Genomic DNA, 17,572 nt, shown 5'->3' on the forward strand with positions numbered 1-17,572 from the left:
TGGAACTCTCTTGGAAACTTTATAGGTGTACTGCTTTTGTTTCTTGTTTTATTTAATAATACTTTTTTTTTTTTTATCAGAAATCAACAGAGAAAGCAGAAGCTTCTCATAATGACCACAGTAGGTGTGGAGCCCCAAGTACTAAAATAAAAAAGGAAATGTCACCAATAATGTTCTCGAGAGGTGTTGGCAGGTGGATTAATGCACATCTACACCCAAGAACAAAAATTTTATATACTGCATTTTACCAGTCTGTAGAGGTGGTGTCTGCATTTCTTGCAGGGGATGAACATTTTCAGCAAGTAAAGAAATTACCTATTGATCTTGCCAAAAATGTAATATCTTTATAATTTAACGTGAGCTGAACTATAAATCACAAACAATGTTATCTATCTTATCTAAGCTGTCTTTGCTAAAAGTACAAACTCCTTTCCCTCCACCTAATGGAGATGAAAAGAGGATCAAATGTTTGTAGTCCAAATAAGGTGAGCATCCTAATCTGACAAACATCCCTCCATAGATACAGAGGACTGAGTGAGTGCAGCCACTCTAGGACAGGAAGCGGAATACCAGGTAAAACAAAAAGAAAAAGAAAGCCTGAAAAATAGTGATGCAGCTATCCATATAAGGACTAGTAACTGGCTATGAATTACATTTTTTTGTGTTTAATACCATTTTAACTCTCTAGAATCTACCAAAACTTGAAATATCAGTTTTGTGTAAGCCGACCCTTAAACAGGAATGATCTATGAAGAGCAAAATGCTATTGTCCAACACACTCAGTATCCTTGTTTATTTGAAAGAGAATACCCGATTTTATCACAAACATACACAAAAGCAGAAACAATCTAGGACAGTGTCAACAGTATATTTTGATTTGTGTTTAAGAATTACTGATCCATAAAATATTTTAGTGTTTATTAGTTAGCAATATGTCCTGTCAGAATGATAATTTTAGAAAGAAACTTGTATTATTTAAATGAAATTCAGAAAAGTGACTGGCGGTCACTATGTCCTTATCTATTTAACCCTGTATTACTTATTCCATCACCGTTTTCACACTGGGCGAATGACAAAAACAGCAAAAATCTGGTACAGGAACAAAAGGAATGCATTACAGGATGGTCATTAAAAATAGCTGTATACAAAACATTTATGGGTCTGACTTCCAGTTCCTATGGGTTTCAAATTCTCTTGACTTCTGCTTTCATGAGACACAGAAAACGGTTATTGTAAAATTAGACTGAAAAGAAGGGTGAAGTTTTTCCACAAGATCTTTAGTTGTTTTCAGGCTCTGGAGCCCTTTCTGGTTGTTGATTCAGCAAACTGTTGTTCTCGTGCCATTTCTAAAAGGCACAAAACAGTTACAGGGAACCACGCAATCCCTGAAGCAGTAGTTTATATAAAGTATGCTCATTGTCCCTTCTGGTCTAAATAATACACACCTTGGCCATCACAACTGGACCAACACTTTCGTTTTTTTTATTCTTTTTTTGTCCCCTTTCTTTCAGTACAAAGGCTGAAGGGACTTGAAGTAAATGATGTTGAGTAAGTCAAGGCCCTCCTGTTACAAACATTAGTTGTACTTCCCAAAACAGATAATTAGTTAAAGTTCTCTGATTGGTACACCATAGGCCTTGTATACTACTGAGGATTTCAAATGGGGACAAAGTCCAAGGCTGTCTTTTTCTCTGGAATGGTGAAGTATTATCTACTCTTGTCCAACCCGGATGTGAGGATTCAATAGTGGGTCAAGATTCGGATCATTTTCAGCCGATGCTCTACCCCATTTGGACATAAGTAAAATTAGGGTAAGGAAGCCTAATACACCAATTATTAGGACAATGAAAAACCGTTGTTTGGTGGAAGCTGGCTGGGACTTCGAACCAGCACGATTGCTGCAAAGGAAATAATAGCTATCAGTTAAACAGGTCACAGAGTCAGTGGAGAACAGTATCTATGCAAAGAGTACATAGTTCAATATAAATAAAATGTAACAGGTAGCGCCTAGAAGACCATAGAAAAATATGTGATTTGGGTATGCCTTAACCACTTGCAGACCGGACCAATTTGCTGGTCAAAGACCAGACCCCTTTTTGCGATTTGGCACTGCGTCGCTTTAACTGACAATTGCGCGGTCGTGCGACGTGGCTCCCAAACAAAATTGACGTTCTTTTTTCCCCCACAAATAGAGCTTTCTTTTGGTGGTATTTGATCACCCCTGCGGTTTTTATTTTTTGCGCTATAACCAAAAATAGAGCGACAATTTTGAAAAAAAAACGCATTATTTTTTACTTTTTGTTATAATAAATATCCCCCAAAAATATATATAAAAATTTTTTTTCCCTCAGTTTAGGCCGATACGTATTCTTCTACATATTTTTGGTAAAAAAAAAAAAAAATCGCAATAAGCGATTATTGATTGGTTTGCGCAAAAGTTATAGCGTTTACAAAATAGGGATAGTTTTATAGCATTTTTATTAATCATTTTTTATTATTTTTTTTTTTTTACTAGTAATGGCGGCGATCAGCGATTTTTATTGTGACTGCGACATTGTGGGGGACCCATCGGACATTTTTGACACATTTTTGGGACCATTGTCATTTATACAGTAATCACTGCTATATAAATGCAGTGATTCCTGTGTAAATTACACTGGCAGTGAAAGGGTTAACCAGTGGGTGGCAGTGTAGGGGTTAAGTGTTCCTAGGGGTGTGTTACTAACTGTGGGGGGGGTTGGGCTTTCATTTAGTGAACACTGATCTCTGCTCCAATCACATGGAGCAGAGATCAGCGTCACTAGTTGCTAGGCAGAATGGAGAAATGTTGTTTACACAGCATTTCCTCCATTCGGCCGCTCCGTGAGACGATCGCGGGGATGCCCGCGGCGATCGAGTCCGCGGGTCCCACGACCGGACTCACGGGGGTCCCGACCAGCCGATGGCAGGGCGGCATTGAATATTGGACGTACCTGTACGCCAATATGCCTGCCCGTGCCATTCTGTCGACGTACATCGTCGTGCGCTGGTCGGGAAGTGGTTAAAAGTAGAACTATAGGCAAAACTTTTGGATAGAGCAAAAGAGGGATTATAAGCCCTGACAAATTTTTTTTTTTTTTTTTTCACTATCTCCATTGTTCCATTGCGGAGATTTCCCTTCACTTCCTGTCCCATAGCCAATAGGAAGTGGGAGGAAATCCCATTGGAAGATTTCCCCTCTATTACTTTTCTGGGGAGACGGTGAATCTCGAGGGCACAGACAGAAATACTGACAGATGTTCTAATCCCTCTCCACTCTCACCAAAACATCTTGCATTTAATTATACTTTAAAGTGAACTCTGCAGATACACATCTCCCCATTAATGATCTTCAGGGTGCCGAATCTTCAGCCGTTTTGACTGGCTAGTGTGGGAAGACATAATTCCTGTGCATATGCAGAAGTTCATTCGTCCTGGCACTGTATTGAGAATGTATATAGAGCTGTGCATGCAGAGAAGATTGTGAACTGGCAGGTAAGTTTGTTTTATTGCAGAAAAGACATAGTAAGTCTCTTCTGCAAAAAAGCTTCTGTCTGCTCCCAATTTTATGTTGTTTTATACTTTCAGTTTTGCTTTATTATAAATACAGAAAAAAAAAAAAAAAAAAAAAACAATTGAGGAAAAATAAAAAGATTCGATTCAAAAAACCCTAACACAAGGATAACAATTTAGCCACATGACTATCATTTTTAAATCTCATTAGAATTTGGAGCAGAAAATATTTTTTTCTTAAAATATGGGTTCTTATCCTGGTGTGTTAGTTTTGTGAATTGGGTGTAAGGTCTACAAAGATTTTGCATTACAGATGCACGTAACCATTTGAGAACTTGCCCATCTAAAAGTCATAAACAGTCACCATTTCAGGACACCCACCAATCTTAAAGAAGTTCTTCAGCCCTACAATCCCCCTCAAAAATAAAAAGAAACAAAAAACAAGAATTAAAAGTCAGCAGCTACAAATAGTGTAGATTCTGATCTTTGATAAGAGAACACTTACCTGTCCAGGGATCCAGCACGGTCCTTCCCTAGGCTGGTCTCTGGATCCCCAGGAACACCATGTTAACTGTGGGAAGCAGGCTGTGACTCCTTGTGGTTTCACATCTGGCTCCCCCCACTGCACATGCGTGAGCTGCACTGTGCCCTGTGAATGGTCTCACAGCCTCCTGGCACCCGTGACATGTCCAAGAGGCTGTGGGCCTCTTCAAAAGTTGGAGGAGGGGGGAAAATCAGGCACAAAAGTGAAACTTCCTTTTAGGGGTTAAGTTGCTCTTTAAAGCACTATATCTGCAACTTATAAATAATTTTATAACAGACTATATTCTAAATGTTTAGTCCTACTGTATAGGTTTTTTGCCAGAACTACATTTCATACGTGGCAGTTTTACACTAATGAATAACAGAGTGGGTGTTTTGTTGTTGTAAAGGGTCTTAGTCCACATTCTCCGATTTCCATCCATGCTCTCTAAGCAGCTGTTACTGCTTTGGATCCCAGGTAGTGCACCGCAGTGTACGTGCCTTAGGGTGATATTCAGGAAAAATGTCACTACACTGCACAAACACATGTAGTGTGCAGTGCTGCGTATTGTATCTAAATTGACCCTCAAAGCCAGAATCCAAGCAAATGTTAAATACACTTGTGAAACACATAACAGGTGCCTGACAAAGGATTTGTAGATCTTTTCCACCAGGCTCACCTCTGCCAGAAATCAAAGCAGGTCTACTGCAGCAGTGCTATAAAAACCAAACATGGCCCCAGCTTGTTGACTGGACAACAAACATTAGGTTTCCCTGGCTCAGCTTTCTTCTCTCATCAGAATGTTTAATGCCACAATTTGTGTACAGTTTATTGCTCCCTAGTACTCCTTTTCCCAGTCTGAGTGATACTGTACACAGCATTTTCATATTTTCCTAGAGTTGGGCTTTAATATCATAGTCCAAATGAAGAGTGTTGCGAACACCCACAGATGGCACAGATCTGTTTGAGAAAGAATGTCTCTCTTTCCAAGCTCACTGCAGTACTCCCTAAACCAGTACATTACTCTCATAGGAAAAAAAACATTAAATTCGCTGAAGTAGTTAGCTAGTAGTATAATATAAAATTAGCCTTATAATACTAAACTAACCGCAGTATCCGTGCCAACCAGCTGAGTGTCGGTCTCCTTCTGTATTTGTCTTCATCAAAATCGATCACTGTGTCTTGGGAGCCAGCAACCTCTCGAGTGTCATAGATTTTCCTAGGAGTGGAGGCTACAAAAAAATAAAACAATCCTCATTAGTCTTACCGGTAACAGTATTTCTAGGAATCTTCCAGGACAGCCACATGAATTGTGATTAGTTCTTCCCTCTACAGGAAGCACAAGCCAATATATTTCCAAAACCCCCTTTCAACCCCTTGCCTTTCAGTTGAGCTTAAAAGCAGAATACCTCTACCAGTGCATGAGGGCAAAATTGAAAAATTCCACCTAAACCCCAAATAAAAATCATGAGAAAAGAGTAAGAACTAGGAATGCTGTCCTGGAAGACACCTAGAAATACCATTACTGGTAAAGACTAATGGGGTACTTCCCCAATGAGTTTCCAGGTCAGCCACTTGAGAGCATAATCAAATAGACAAGCCCATACCTTAGGGTGGGGCAACACTTTGTAGAACTAAAAGCTAGGGCCTGTTGTGAAAGGAACTCCACCCTGTAATGTTTGATGAAGGTGTCCTGCTTAAGACTACGTAGCAGCTCTGCAGATTTGGTCCACTGGTGCTTCTGGTCTCTCTGCCCATGACGTTACCAGGAAATGTGTGGTCTTGTCTGAAGATGGGAGCAGACAGCCATCTGTTCTATCAATAAAAGGTAATTGTGTCTCTAATCAGTCTACCCACTGAACCTTTGAATGCATGGGGATGGTTTCTAGTTCTACTGAAAAGAATCAGAAGATGACTGGATCTTCTGGAATTCTTAGCAGGATTTCACATATTTCAAAAGTCATCTCTAGACATCCAATCGATGAAAATGTCTTTCTTTGTCATTTTTGGGATTCTCACAAAAATAAGGTAAAATAATCTTTTGACTTCTGTAGTAGTAAGAAAATATTCTAGGTAGGTGCACTGGGTCAGGCCTCAAACAAAAAAAGTTATGGATGCTTCGTAGACAGAGCCTGTAAATCTCCTATTCTTCTAGCTGTGGTTACAACCAACAAAAAAACTATTTTAGGATTAAACTCTATAACAAATAGGTCTTGCAGAGGTTCAAATGGCACTCTAACTGGACCACTAAGTATTAAGAAAGGTCCTAACCTTATGAAAAACTGGAGTACAATACTCTCTAGCTATCCAAAATCTCTGGATGAAAGGATCCTTGGCTAGCTTCTTATTAAAGAAGACTGATAGTACATTGAGGATCCAAGTTTTGGCCCAAAGGGCTTGCCCTAAATCTATGCCCTTACTGAAGAAAATCCAAAATAGACAGAATAGTGGGAAGGCAATCTCAGTTTTTACACCAGACAGAGAAAACGGCCCCAGTCTTAAGCCCCATACACACATCAGATTTTCTGCTGATTTTTTTCTTTCAGATTTACCAAAACCATATAATATGAGGTCAAACCCTTACACTACATGGTTTTGATAAATCTGAAGGAAAAAAAATCAGCAGAAAATCGGATAGCGTGTATGGGGCTTTAGAGTAACTCTTTCTAGTTACTAGCCTCCTGTTCGAGTAAAGTTTTAATAACCTTCTCTGAGCAGCCTCTCTTTAAAAGACCCATGCCGCCAGGTGAAAAACAGCTGGCTGAGGGTTTTCGCAGAGGATTTAGCTTCAGTCTTATGTGTCTCTTGAAAGAAAAACCCATAGGTCCAAACTTATCATGGCACGTATTCCAAGAAAAAAAAAAAAAGTCATCATCTGTAAACAATGTCATTGCAATCTCCAGGCAAACAAGGGAAAAGAGAGTATTTTCTAGATTGCGATATACATCCCGGAAAGTGGAAATACTCTCCAGACCTTCCCTGCGCTCTATGCAGGATGTGGGGGATACCTTCTCTCTGTCTAATGCCAGTACCTTACTGGGTTCAAGGTAACAATTGTAACAATTGCTACACCCTTAAATGAATCCAGTGGCTCACTGTCTGTCGCCTCTCCTCATTGGAAAGCTCTGAGGGACATTGAAGAAACTGTAGCTCTCTGGCCAAAAGGGAGATTTCAAACACGGCACCCACCCAGAAACAATGGCAATTGCAGACATGATGTCATGGTCAAATCTGCTTGAACAACAGACAGGACCTTCCAGATAAAATCTCCAAATAGGCCACAGCGAATCTGGGACCAGGGGAGGACTAATGACCCAACACCCAATAGGAACCAGAAAAAAAAAAAGTAAATGTTTCAGACTATTCCTGGACAATAAGAACCACAGACTAAGGGACCAGGGGGTGGGAAGGGTTTTTATTCTGTTGGCTTGTGTTTCCTGTGGAAGGAAGAACCAATCATCTCTCATTTGGCTGTCCTGGAAAATGATTAGGGAAAATAAAAATTCCTAGCAATACTCTTGAGACTTCAAATTTTCCCTCTTTTCCAATTTTATTTTTTAATTAAATCTTATTTTATTGAGATTGAAAAATTGATATAGAAATAGTGTACAGTAGACATACAAGTCATTCAATATCACATAAACAGGGATATACATCTTTGCAACATTGGTGTTATAGCGTCTCATGGTCTAGATAATTTGTGAGCTTCGAATGATTTAGTGTGGTATATAAGCCCGTATACCTACAGCGTCTAACCTGACTTACTAAGGGTAGATGAGCACCACTATCTACTCAACAAGTGGTGCCCACTCATCACAAGTAGGCCAGGGCTTTTGTTGCTGTGCTGAACACGTTTTCTCTGAGGGGGAAGTTCTGTGTGTGCCACCGTTCAGGTCTAATCAGACTAGAGATTATGATTTAGGTGATCGTGTAATACTGCAACATTTAAAAGGGAAAGGAGAAAAAGAGAGAGAGAGTGGGGCTAGAGGGGTCAAGGCAGTAAGGAACGTAGAAATTAAGAGAGACATTCCACTCTGGCTACACAGGTACGTCGGTGGAGTCCTCTGTGGCTCATGGAATAAATTCAGAGGAGTATCGAAACATAGACCACGAGGTCCAGGTCTTGGAGAATTGCTACACTTTACCAGTTTCCTACGACAACATTCATTCCACAATTTTTTTTTTTTTTTAAGTAATACATAATGCAAAAATTACACAGTACAGCTCAAAAGCAGCTGTATACAACAACTATACAACATATTTTACTTTATGATTTTCTCAGTTTATCATGACATTTAAAAAATACCACTTTAAGACTAGGCTCAAACCTAAACCCTGAGATGTGACAGTAAGAGCACAAATGTTTCTTCACATGTTTATGTGCCCTGTTCTAAGAAGCCTATTCAAAATGAATGGGCTAGCATGCATCTTAGCAAAGCAGAAGTCAGACATGCACCTCTTTTGACAGTGTATGTTAATACACTGGCATGCAACTCTGTTGGAAAGGTGTGTTGGGGTAGAATGTGGTGCCTCACAAAAATGCACATTTCCACAACTTGATATTGTGAACAGGACCTAAAGCTTTGCTGCAGCTGAAACTATGAGCATATCAGAGAACAATCCTGTGTACTGCTGAAACACCTGCAACAAATAATGTAACAAAAAGTTTACTTTGGCTCTATCGATCAATGTAACAAGATGTTACAATGAACGCTGTAGCAGGAGCTCATGTAATGGACACCACTTATGGTGGGTCCCTACAGATATGTGTGAAGAAGTAAGCACAGGAGTGGGAAACATAGAAAGACATATTGTCCAGCTTTCCAGAAACCAAGGACGTAGGTGAGAGGGTCTGAAAGGAAAGCAATCTCTATGGGTTTTTTTTTTTTTTTTTTTTACAGAGAGCACACTCCAGGTTTGTGAGTGTTTTAATAGTAATACAATAATTAAAAAATTGTTTTTAATGTGGCGGGTTGTCCTCAAATGTCTCTGGTTATATCTCCTATATCCTGCTCTGTGCACAGCTCTTACCTGCATTCATAGCAACACTCTCCCCTCCAGTGTCTCCAATAATGACAGGATGGTCCTGTGATGTGCTTCCTGACAACCCATGCTGTACAGGTGTGGGACCAGAGCTGTACAGATACCCTGTCTGTTGTGCTATTTCTGGACTGTCTGATAGGTGATCAGAGGATGCTGAGGAGAAACAGAAACAAGTGGTAAACTCACAGAAAGAGCCTAGAGTTTATATAAGTAGGGGAATGGAAGGAATGAAAAACTCACAGTTCACAACTGACCAGTCCCTGTAATCTGTGAGGTCATGCTGGGAGTTTTCATCTACAGGCTCTGCCTCTTCAATCTAATCGAGAAAAAAAAAAAAAGCATGACATAGGGCAGTGATAAAGGCATGCTTCTTTTCATATAAGGTAGAGTGTAACATTTTGTACCAAATGAAAGTAAATAGAGAAAAGTGGTTACTATAGCTACATAATGCATGTTTCTTATACAAATATAACAATATTTACAATGAACAAAAGAGAAGGCAATGTAAAATAAAAAGTGTGCAGCACTATAAAGTACTATGCAATACAAACATAACAGAGATAATATATGGAAACTCAATAAATACATAACTTGAGACTTACCAAAGGAAGGCCAAGCCCTGCTCTAGCCCAGTTGACCAGTGAGAGTTTATCCCGCAGCGTGGAGGCGACTGGGCTGACAAGATTGCTGGGGGGAAAGATCGGTCCCTGGCAGCTTGGGCATTGGTACCCTGCGGGTGCTGTGTTTGTGGGCAACTGAGAGGCCAGATCATTCAGACAGGACCAGTGAAATAGATCTGATTGAAGTAAAGTTAAAAAATTAAAAAAACAGCCTTTATATGCACAGTCACAGATATGACAAAGTTTATACAACAGGGAAATAATATAAAACAATCCACCACGCTAGGTTTGGTACAGATTATATACACAAATATGAAACAATCCCAGTAAATAGCGATATAAAGTGCGCGTGCTCAAAGTTGATATATCTGTGCTCCAATGTGCTCAAATTGGGTGCCCCACATAGATGTAAACTCACCCTCTAGAGTTGACCAACTATCGCTAGTATGGTCGTTTGCGCATGTGTGGAATACCCCTGTAGAGATCCGTTGCTGGCGTCTCATGCAGTGCAGTGCCCCATGCAGATAGACAAACCAAAGAAATCTTCATTGCACAAATTTTTGTTCCAAAAACGTATTAAAAACAGTTAGAAGTAAAAAATATCACTCACACATTAGGATGCCTAAACATTCTGCCACTTGGCGTGTGTAACAGGTGATTTTAGAACCACTAGAGGTCCTCTTATAATTTTAAATGCACTTTACACGGATCATTGTAAAAAAAAAATTCTCTTCAAATTAACTTAATATTAAAGTACTATTGGTATATATGGTTGTATGTGTGTAATTATTAGATTGTACGCACTGCCAAAATACTAACAGGTGATCGCAATATTTAAATTATGGAATTCCATGTAAGGGTATAAATGCCCTTACTCAAAATGGCGGAATTAAAGCTTCCTGGTGATGGCCTGCTGATTGGCTGAAATGCGTTGAGCATTATTGCGCCACTGTGACTTACTTCCACCCGAATTAATACAGGGAATTAAGCAGCACCGCAACCAGCTGTAAACACCACCATTGTGGGCAGATTTTCCCCTAAAAAAAATCACCTGCGATAGTTGGTCAATATCTATGTGGGGCACCCAAGTCTGAGCACATTGGAGCATGGATATATCAACTTTGAGCACAAGCACTTTATATCACTATATACTGGAACGGTTTCATATTTGTGTATATAATCTGCACCAAACCTAGCATGGTTGACGGTTTTATATCTTCTATTGCCATTTGACAATTTTTTGCTGCAGCTGGATTGGTATTGTGCCTATCATGTTAGTGTTATTATATCTATTAGCGTTTTTTTTTGTTTTTTTCAACAGGGAAATAATACTTAATTATCAGATTCTGTGAGATTGTCCTAACCCTCTTGTATTGATTTGTGTTGTAACTGTACTTTCTCCCTTTTGAAGGTAAAACACTGCACAAACTGTTGGCACTACATAAATCTTGAATAATAATAATCACAATAATAATAATAATAATAATAACAACAATCACCTCGCCAAAAGCAAGAAAAACAAGATACACTTCTCTTGCAACATAGACAGAAAGGTTCATACCATAACAAACAAGGCGTACAGTCTCCTTGGATGCAAGCAGGGTATTGCAAAGACGACAGTTTGGGTTGTAATCACTGTCCTGAAGCCACTGTAGGTATGACTGAACAATACACTGGGGAAAAAAAAATGTATATATAAATATTATACACACACACACACATTTTAGAGAAGTGTATAGAGGGGAAAATGATTAGTTTATTGCCATGCTCAGCTAGAAACACCATTTAAAAAAAAAAAAAATGTTTTAATATGAATCTTGGTAAAGTATTTGTGCACAGAAAGAGATATATATATATATATATATATATATATATATATATATATAATAATTATTTTTTTACTACTCAAGAAAAGGAAAGGTTTTATTTACTAAAATTTAATGTACATATTTGGTGAACATAATTGCCTGAAACACATTTTAGGGTGAACCCGAGTTCCCTTTAAGTGTTACTAAACCCAGGACTCTGCATTCACTATATCTGGTCTCCCACAGAATACACAGAAAATTGAAATACAATCGTTTTAGTAAATATAGACTGCTAAATACCTTTTCTCATCAGCAGTATATAGCAGTCTTGTGACTTCTATCAGTGTCTAGTTAAAGCTTTAGGAAGAGTTTCATTGTCGCCCGATTGTCTTATGAGGCTGCAGGACCCCTAACCCTCTGTCTTGGCAGTGCTGATTGTCCCTGTGCTGATCACATGCACTCTCCCAATAAAAAAAGAAACTCTCTAGCAATACACACCAAACTGAGCATGTGCAGCTTGTCCTCAAGTCTCTATTATATCAGGAGATGGTTTGGGGGCTGTGGAAGGGGAGGATCTGAGAACACAGGATAAAACAGCATTTTTACACAATGCAGAGGATTAACCCCTTGGGTTCCACAGTGAGTAGAACAAGCATGCATTACTGCACATACGGACTGATTTTACGGTTGTGGGTTTAGTAACACATTGTCACTGGTCATGAATAGAAGACACCCAAGAGGTGCTTGCATTCATGAACATATGAATATATGTATACTGTATCTTGTAGACACCAGGTAACCTAATTTTATCCTGGATTTGGGTTTTAATAAAGAAGAGAGATTCTTCCATTTTGGAATAGAAGAAACCAGCCTTCTCGATGGCAGCTCACATACTGTATTTCGCCCATGAAGGGTGTAAATCAAAACTGGATGCCAAAATTCATAGCCAACACAAAATAGAATTGGAATGTCATTTATTTGGATGGCCTAAAACAAGATGCCACTAGCAGACTGATCGTGCTCGCTTACCTTGGCATGATTGGCTACCAGACAGTGTTCACAAACATTGACCCGATGCTCAAAGCAGAAAAGATTTGTAACTTTCCTCTTGGGACATTTGCAAAGACCCATAATGGCAGAGACGCCTGCAGAAAAGGGAAGCACACAGATTAGAGCTTCAGGAATATACATACATAGATTAGGTAAATGTCTACTGCAAACTGTTCCAAAAGCATTGAGAACTGCAGTCTATGTCACCCTCGCCAACGGTCACCAATTATTGCCTTGCAATCCATACAGTGCTCTCATTTACCTCGGATTGGGCTTGCATTAGTCTCTCTGTATCAAACATCACCAGTATATGTTTCTGAGTTTATAAAAGTATTTAGCCCATTATTGCTTGAATCCTACTCTCACCATAAGATTTTATTCCCTTTATTCCTGGTTATCAGGATGACAGCTCTCATTAAAAGGGAGAAGTCAGCTTGGTTGCTGCTGTTGTAAGTGAATCATTTCTTCACATGCCCATTTTAACCTGCGGGTTGGGCTGGGGTTTATGACAATTATATTTATGTGAATTTTGGGCATATTTAGAAAAAGGTTATAATTAATTTTTATTTGCAAAAAAAGTTGCAAATTGAATAGCACATGAATGTGAAAAAGATACATATTCAAATGGAATTAAAATGACAAATAAAGGCAACATTTTTTTTTGTTTTTGTTTTGGATAGGGTGCAGAGACATTAGAACGCCTGTCAGTTTTTATTGCGGTCTGTGCCCTCGTTAAGGAGATTCACCATCTCTATTTGTCCTGTTTACTATTATCAACGAAAGTGAAAGTAAAAGAAATTTCACAAATTTTGGGTTGTCTCCAGAAAAGTAACAGAGGGGAAATCTTCAAATGGGGACACTAGTTCTGGTGACCTGGGGGTCCCCCAGGGATTCCTCCAATCTGCAGGGATTTCCTCTCACTTCCCGTTTGCCTATTGCATAGGAAGTGAAGGGAAATCTCCGCAATAGGGCACAGATGGTGATAAAAAAAATATATCTAACAGATGTTATTACCACTTCACAGAGAAGGCAAGTAGAACATGTTTGTTATTTTTAACTAAAAAAAATTATAATATATATATATATATATATATATATATATGACTTTACAATCACTTTCAAATATACAGTTAAACTGCAAATGTTTTATTTAACTACAATACCTCGATCAACTAGTGTGACCAGCCTCAGGTATGATTCAACACAGTTCACAGGCACACCTCTGAGTTACTGGGGAGTTACCTACATATATGCAGGTAAATATAGATGAATACTATATAAAACTAGGCTGATTTGATTTATTTATAAGCTTAATTTGATATCCTATTAAAAAAAATGGAGTTTGCAGTACTCAGCATTATTACAAGGGCAGATATTTTGGTTATGGGTGGATGGTGCTGGGCTGAATCTGTCATACAACCACACACTGTGTTCCAAGAGGTCGCAGGAATAAAGTCCCTGGTAATGAGGGGAGCTTTCACACTGACCCAGGGCACTTCTTCCACAGTGCAGATGCAGCCCAGTGTACCCGTGACTCTTGTGCTGGTTAGCTGCACTTTTCCATAGACTCCATTATGCCTTTCTGAAAGCACACCAAATGCTCAGCATGCTGGAGTTTCTCATCCCTCTAACTGCTACTCTGTCTGGGCAGCTTGGTCTGTTAAAGGAAGATAAAAAGAAAAAAAATAACAGACTTACTGGCTGGATTACCAGCTGGAAATAAAGAAAACAATCCTAAAAAATAAAATGAATGCAGCCACTACAGCTAAGAATTGGTAAGCTGCAATTTAATACATTTTAATTGTTGGATGATATACCGCTTTAAGATATGAATCGATCTGCTGCACAAGATTTGTCATGTCATAGGCAGTTGCTCAGCTCAAGTGCTTCCCGATCCAACCAGGATGCCGATACAGCAATTTTTTTAATGGAGCCGATTTGTCATCTGGATCACGCATGGATGGTCTGTGAACATTTAAAATCTTCAGGGTCACACTGGGATTTAGTATTACTTCACACTAGAGCTGCACAATTAATCGTCAAGAATCGTTATTGTGATCTTGACTAAAGTGTTTCACGATTATTTCTATGCAAAGAATTCTCTGTGCTCTTCTGAAGCCACAGCCTTCAAAAGAAAGGAAGAGAAAAACTGGGCAGTCTGCCAAGAATCAAAACATTCTTTATCAGTTGAACTTAAGTATAAACATTGTAACAATTTGTCAATGGAATAGACTTTGTGTGTAAGTGAAAAAAGTTTAACCACTTAAACACTAAACCTTTTTCTGACATTTGTTGCTTTCAAGTTAAAATCTTTTTTTTGCTAGAAAATTACTTAGAACCCCCAAACATTATATAGACACCCTAGAGAATAAAATGGTGGTTGTTGCAATATTTTATGTCACACTGTATTTGCAATTACATTTATTAAAAAAAAAAAAAAAAAACACACACACACACACACACACACACACTAACCAGTAAAGTTAGCCATTTTTATTGTATAATGTGAAAGATTTTACATTGCGAGAATCATGAGAGAATTGTGATCTTTTTATTCTAAGCAAAAGAATTGTGATTCTCATTTTGGCCAGAATCGTGCAGCTCTACTTCACACTTATACATTGCACTGATGTGTGTTACTACAAGCACCCCAACACATACTGAAAAAATGTGGTGGATGTATACAGAATGAATGGATAACCTTAAAGTGGTTGTAAAGACTTGTTTAAAAAAAAAAACATGTTACACTTACCTCCTCTGTGCAGTTGGTTTTGCACAGGGCAGCCTGGATCCTCCTCTTCTCGGGTCCTTCTCTCCTATCGAGTGCCCCCCACAGCAAGCAGCTTGCTATAGGTGCACCTGAGCTGAGCTGCAGCTCTGCGTGTCCATTCAGATACAGAGCTGTAGTTCGGCCCTGCCCCCTCTCTCTCCCAAATGGCTAACTGACTTTGATTGCCAGCCACTGGAGCCAATGGCGCTGCTGCTGTGTCTCAGCCAATCAGGAGGGAGAGTCAGGGATCGCCGAGGGATTGGTGGACATCGCTGGACAGAGATGGGGCTCAGGCAAGTATTAGGGGGTGCTGGGGAGGCTGCTACACACAGAAGGCTTTTTTTATCTTAATACATAAAATGCAATAAGATAACAAAAACCTCTGCCTTTACAACTCCCCATTGTTGGTGTCAATGGGAGGAGTCATACCCCATTGTTGGTATCAAGGGGAGGAGTCACGTCCCATTGTTGGTATCAATGGGAGGAGTCCCACCCCATTGTTGTCACCAATGGGAGGAGTCACGCCCCATTGTTGTCACCAATGGGAGGAGTCACACCCCATTGTTGTCATCAGTGGGAGAAATTATACTCCATCACTGGTGTCAGTGGGAGGAATTGTGCTCCTAGGGCCAGATAAAGGAAGGCAAAGGTCTGCATCCAGAATGTGGGCCACAGTTTGGAGACCACTGCTCTAAGATCATAGACTGAGCTGAACAGAGTAGAATGCATACAATCCCTGGGCAAAGCCATCATTGCGTTATACCAATTCCAAAGCTGCCAGAAGAGAGGTATAACCACAGAGGACTGCCAAACAACAATGCGCCAAACAACAATGCCCATACCACACCCACAGACAGGGAGATAATCAACTGCCTGTCACCAGATCATTCCTTTCAACAAACATCTCCCATGAGACAAGATAGTCTTCATTATTTTTTAGACATGTCATTTCCTTGTAAAAGCCTCTCTTGTATAAAAATCAAACAGCCCTGAGATGGCTGCTGGGCACCGCCACCTTAAATGTAATATCATCAGCCCCAGCAGACTGCCATTTCAGGTACTTGGTTTTTCATTGACCCTAAAGGAGATTGCACAGTCAGATAGTATTGTGTACTGTGACAAGCTTTACAGTGATATTAACCAGACCCCCCCCAATAGGTAGGCCTTTTATGACAGAAAGACCCTATCGGTCTCCTCTGTCTTAAATGCTTCCCCCTGTCAGTCAGCTGTAAGCTACACTGAACCACGCATGCACAGCTCAGCTCAACATACATTATCAGCACCTGCTCTCTGGTGTGATGATGTGACTCACATTCGCCAGCAGGGCCCAGCCATTCAGGTGGCCGAGAATATGGAACCCCGATAGAAGCCGAGGCAAAGATGAAAGCACCGGGGACCCGTAGGATCAGTGACAGTGTAGAGCTGGAGGGCATATTATGTCAGGTAGGTCTGCTAGTAAGTGGTGCATTCTGGTACAGTATGACTTATACCTGAGGGGGCCATTTCTTTTCTGAGTTTATTACTGCTTTGTGTAGATTCTGATTGGCCGGCTCAGGGTTATTGATGTCTATGGCCACCAGCGGAGCAACCTATACCCCCAGCTGATCGCAGGAGGATCGGTGATCACCTATCAGGTTCAATTCTAGCCATTCCCCGGGACAGGCTCCTGCCATAGGTGTGCGGGGTGGGCTCCCCCTGCCATCTGTACTGAAATAAACATGCACGTTGAACGATCCGAGCATACATGTTTATAGAGGAATCTTTCAGCAGTCAAATCATGCCAATGACAGCCCTGTGATGTCTATCTAGCCCACACCTTCCCATCATCACAGAGCTCTGGTCTCTCCAGGCTTTTCATACAAACAGCACAGCCAATCTCCTGCAGGAAGCAGTATCAGATATTTGCCATGTATCTTACCTTATCCTGCCAGGGTCAGACACGCCCCACCACCCAGCCTCTTCCCCTGCTCCTTCTTCTTCCAATATCCGGCCTCTGCTGCAGTCCAGGACCCCCACTAACCTCCCATCCAACCCCAGCACTCGTCATAAACAGCTGCTGACTTTTCTCAAATTTTTTATTTTTTTTCCTCTACCTGACTTCTGTCTGCCACGTCTCTTCCGGGTGACAGTGACAAGCGTACGGCGCAGCGCCTACACCTCACTTCCGCCACGCGTAACATGGCGGCGACTGGAGTTTTGCACATCACTTCCGCTTCCGAGAACAGAG

General features: G+C 40.2%; 1 protein-coding gene across 5 annotated transcripts; it reads right to left on the reverse strand.

The window, feature by feature from the left end:
* Positions 1-764: 764 nt before the first annotated feature.
* Positions 765-17,528, reverse strand: ZFPL1 (zinc finger protein like 1). 5 transcript variants are annotated; one of them, XM_077459331.1, is made up of 10 exons: positions 17,264-17,501; positions 14,393-14,540; positions 14,063-14,232; positions 12,555-12,670; positions 11,279-11,390; positions 9,700-9,893; positions 9,338-9,413; positions 9,086-9,250; positions 5,163-5,286; positions 765-1,898 (listed from the first exon to the last, which is right to left on the reverse strand). In XM_077459331.1, the coding sequence occupies exons 4-10, from the start codon at positions 12,654-12,656 to the stop codon at positions 1,712-1,714; spliced, it is 960 nt and encodes a 319-aa protein (XP_077315457.1). In that variant the 5' UTR covers positions 12,657-12,670; positions 14,063-14,232; positions 14,393-14,540; positions 17,264-17,501; the 3' UTR covers positions 765-1,711. The 5 variants fall into 5 exon arrangements, with proteins under 5 accessions (XP_077315457.1, XP_077315464.1, XP_077315474.1 ...); XM_077459338.1 differs by lacking the exon at positions 14,393-14,540; XM_077459348.1 differs by lacking the exon at positions 14,063-14,232.
* Positions 17,529-17,572: the final 44 nt, after the last annotated feature.

Source organism: Lithobates pipiens, unplaced genomic scaffold, assembly GCF_037356315.1.
Source record: "Lithobates pipiens isolate NorthernLeopardFrog02 unplaced genomic scaffold, aLitPip1_a1.2 Scaffold_10, whole genome shotgun sequence".
Lineage (NCBI taxonomy): Eukaryota > Metazoa > Chordata > Amphibia > Anura > Ranidae > Lithobates > Lithobates pipiens.

Bases quoted from the DNA above. Each gene is read 5' to 3' on its own strand.
- ZFPL1 (XM_077459358.1), bottom strand. From the start codon at position 12,656: ATGGGTCTTTGCAAATGTCCCAAGAGGAAAGTTACAAATCTTTTCTGC. The intron at 9,894-11,278 runs GTATGAACCTTT...TACTTCAATCAG, and splicing joins TGTACGCCTTGTTTGTTATG to ATCTATTTCACTGGTCCTGT. The intron at 9,414-9,699 runs GTAAGTCTCAAG...TTTCTCGATTAG, and splicing joins CAGGGCTTGGCCTTCCTTTG to ATTGAAGAGGCAGAGCCTGT.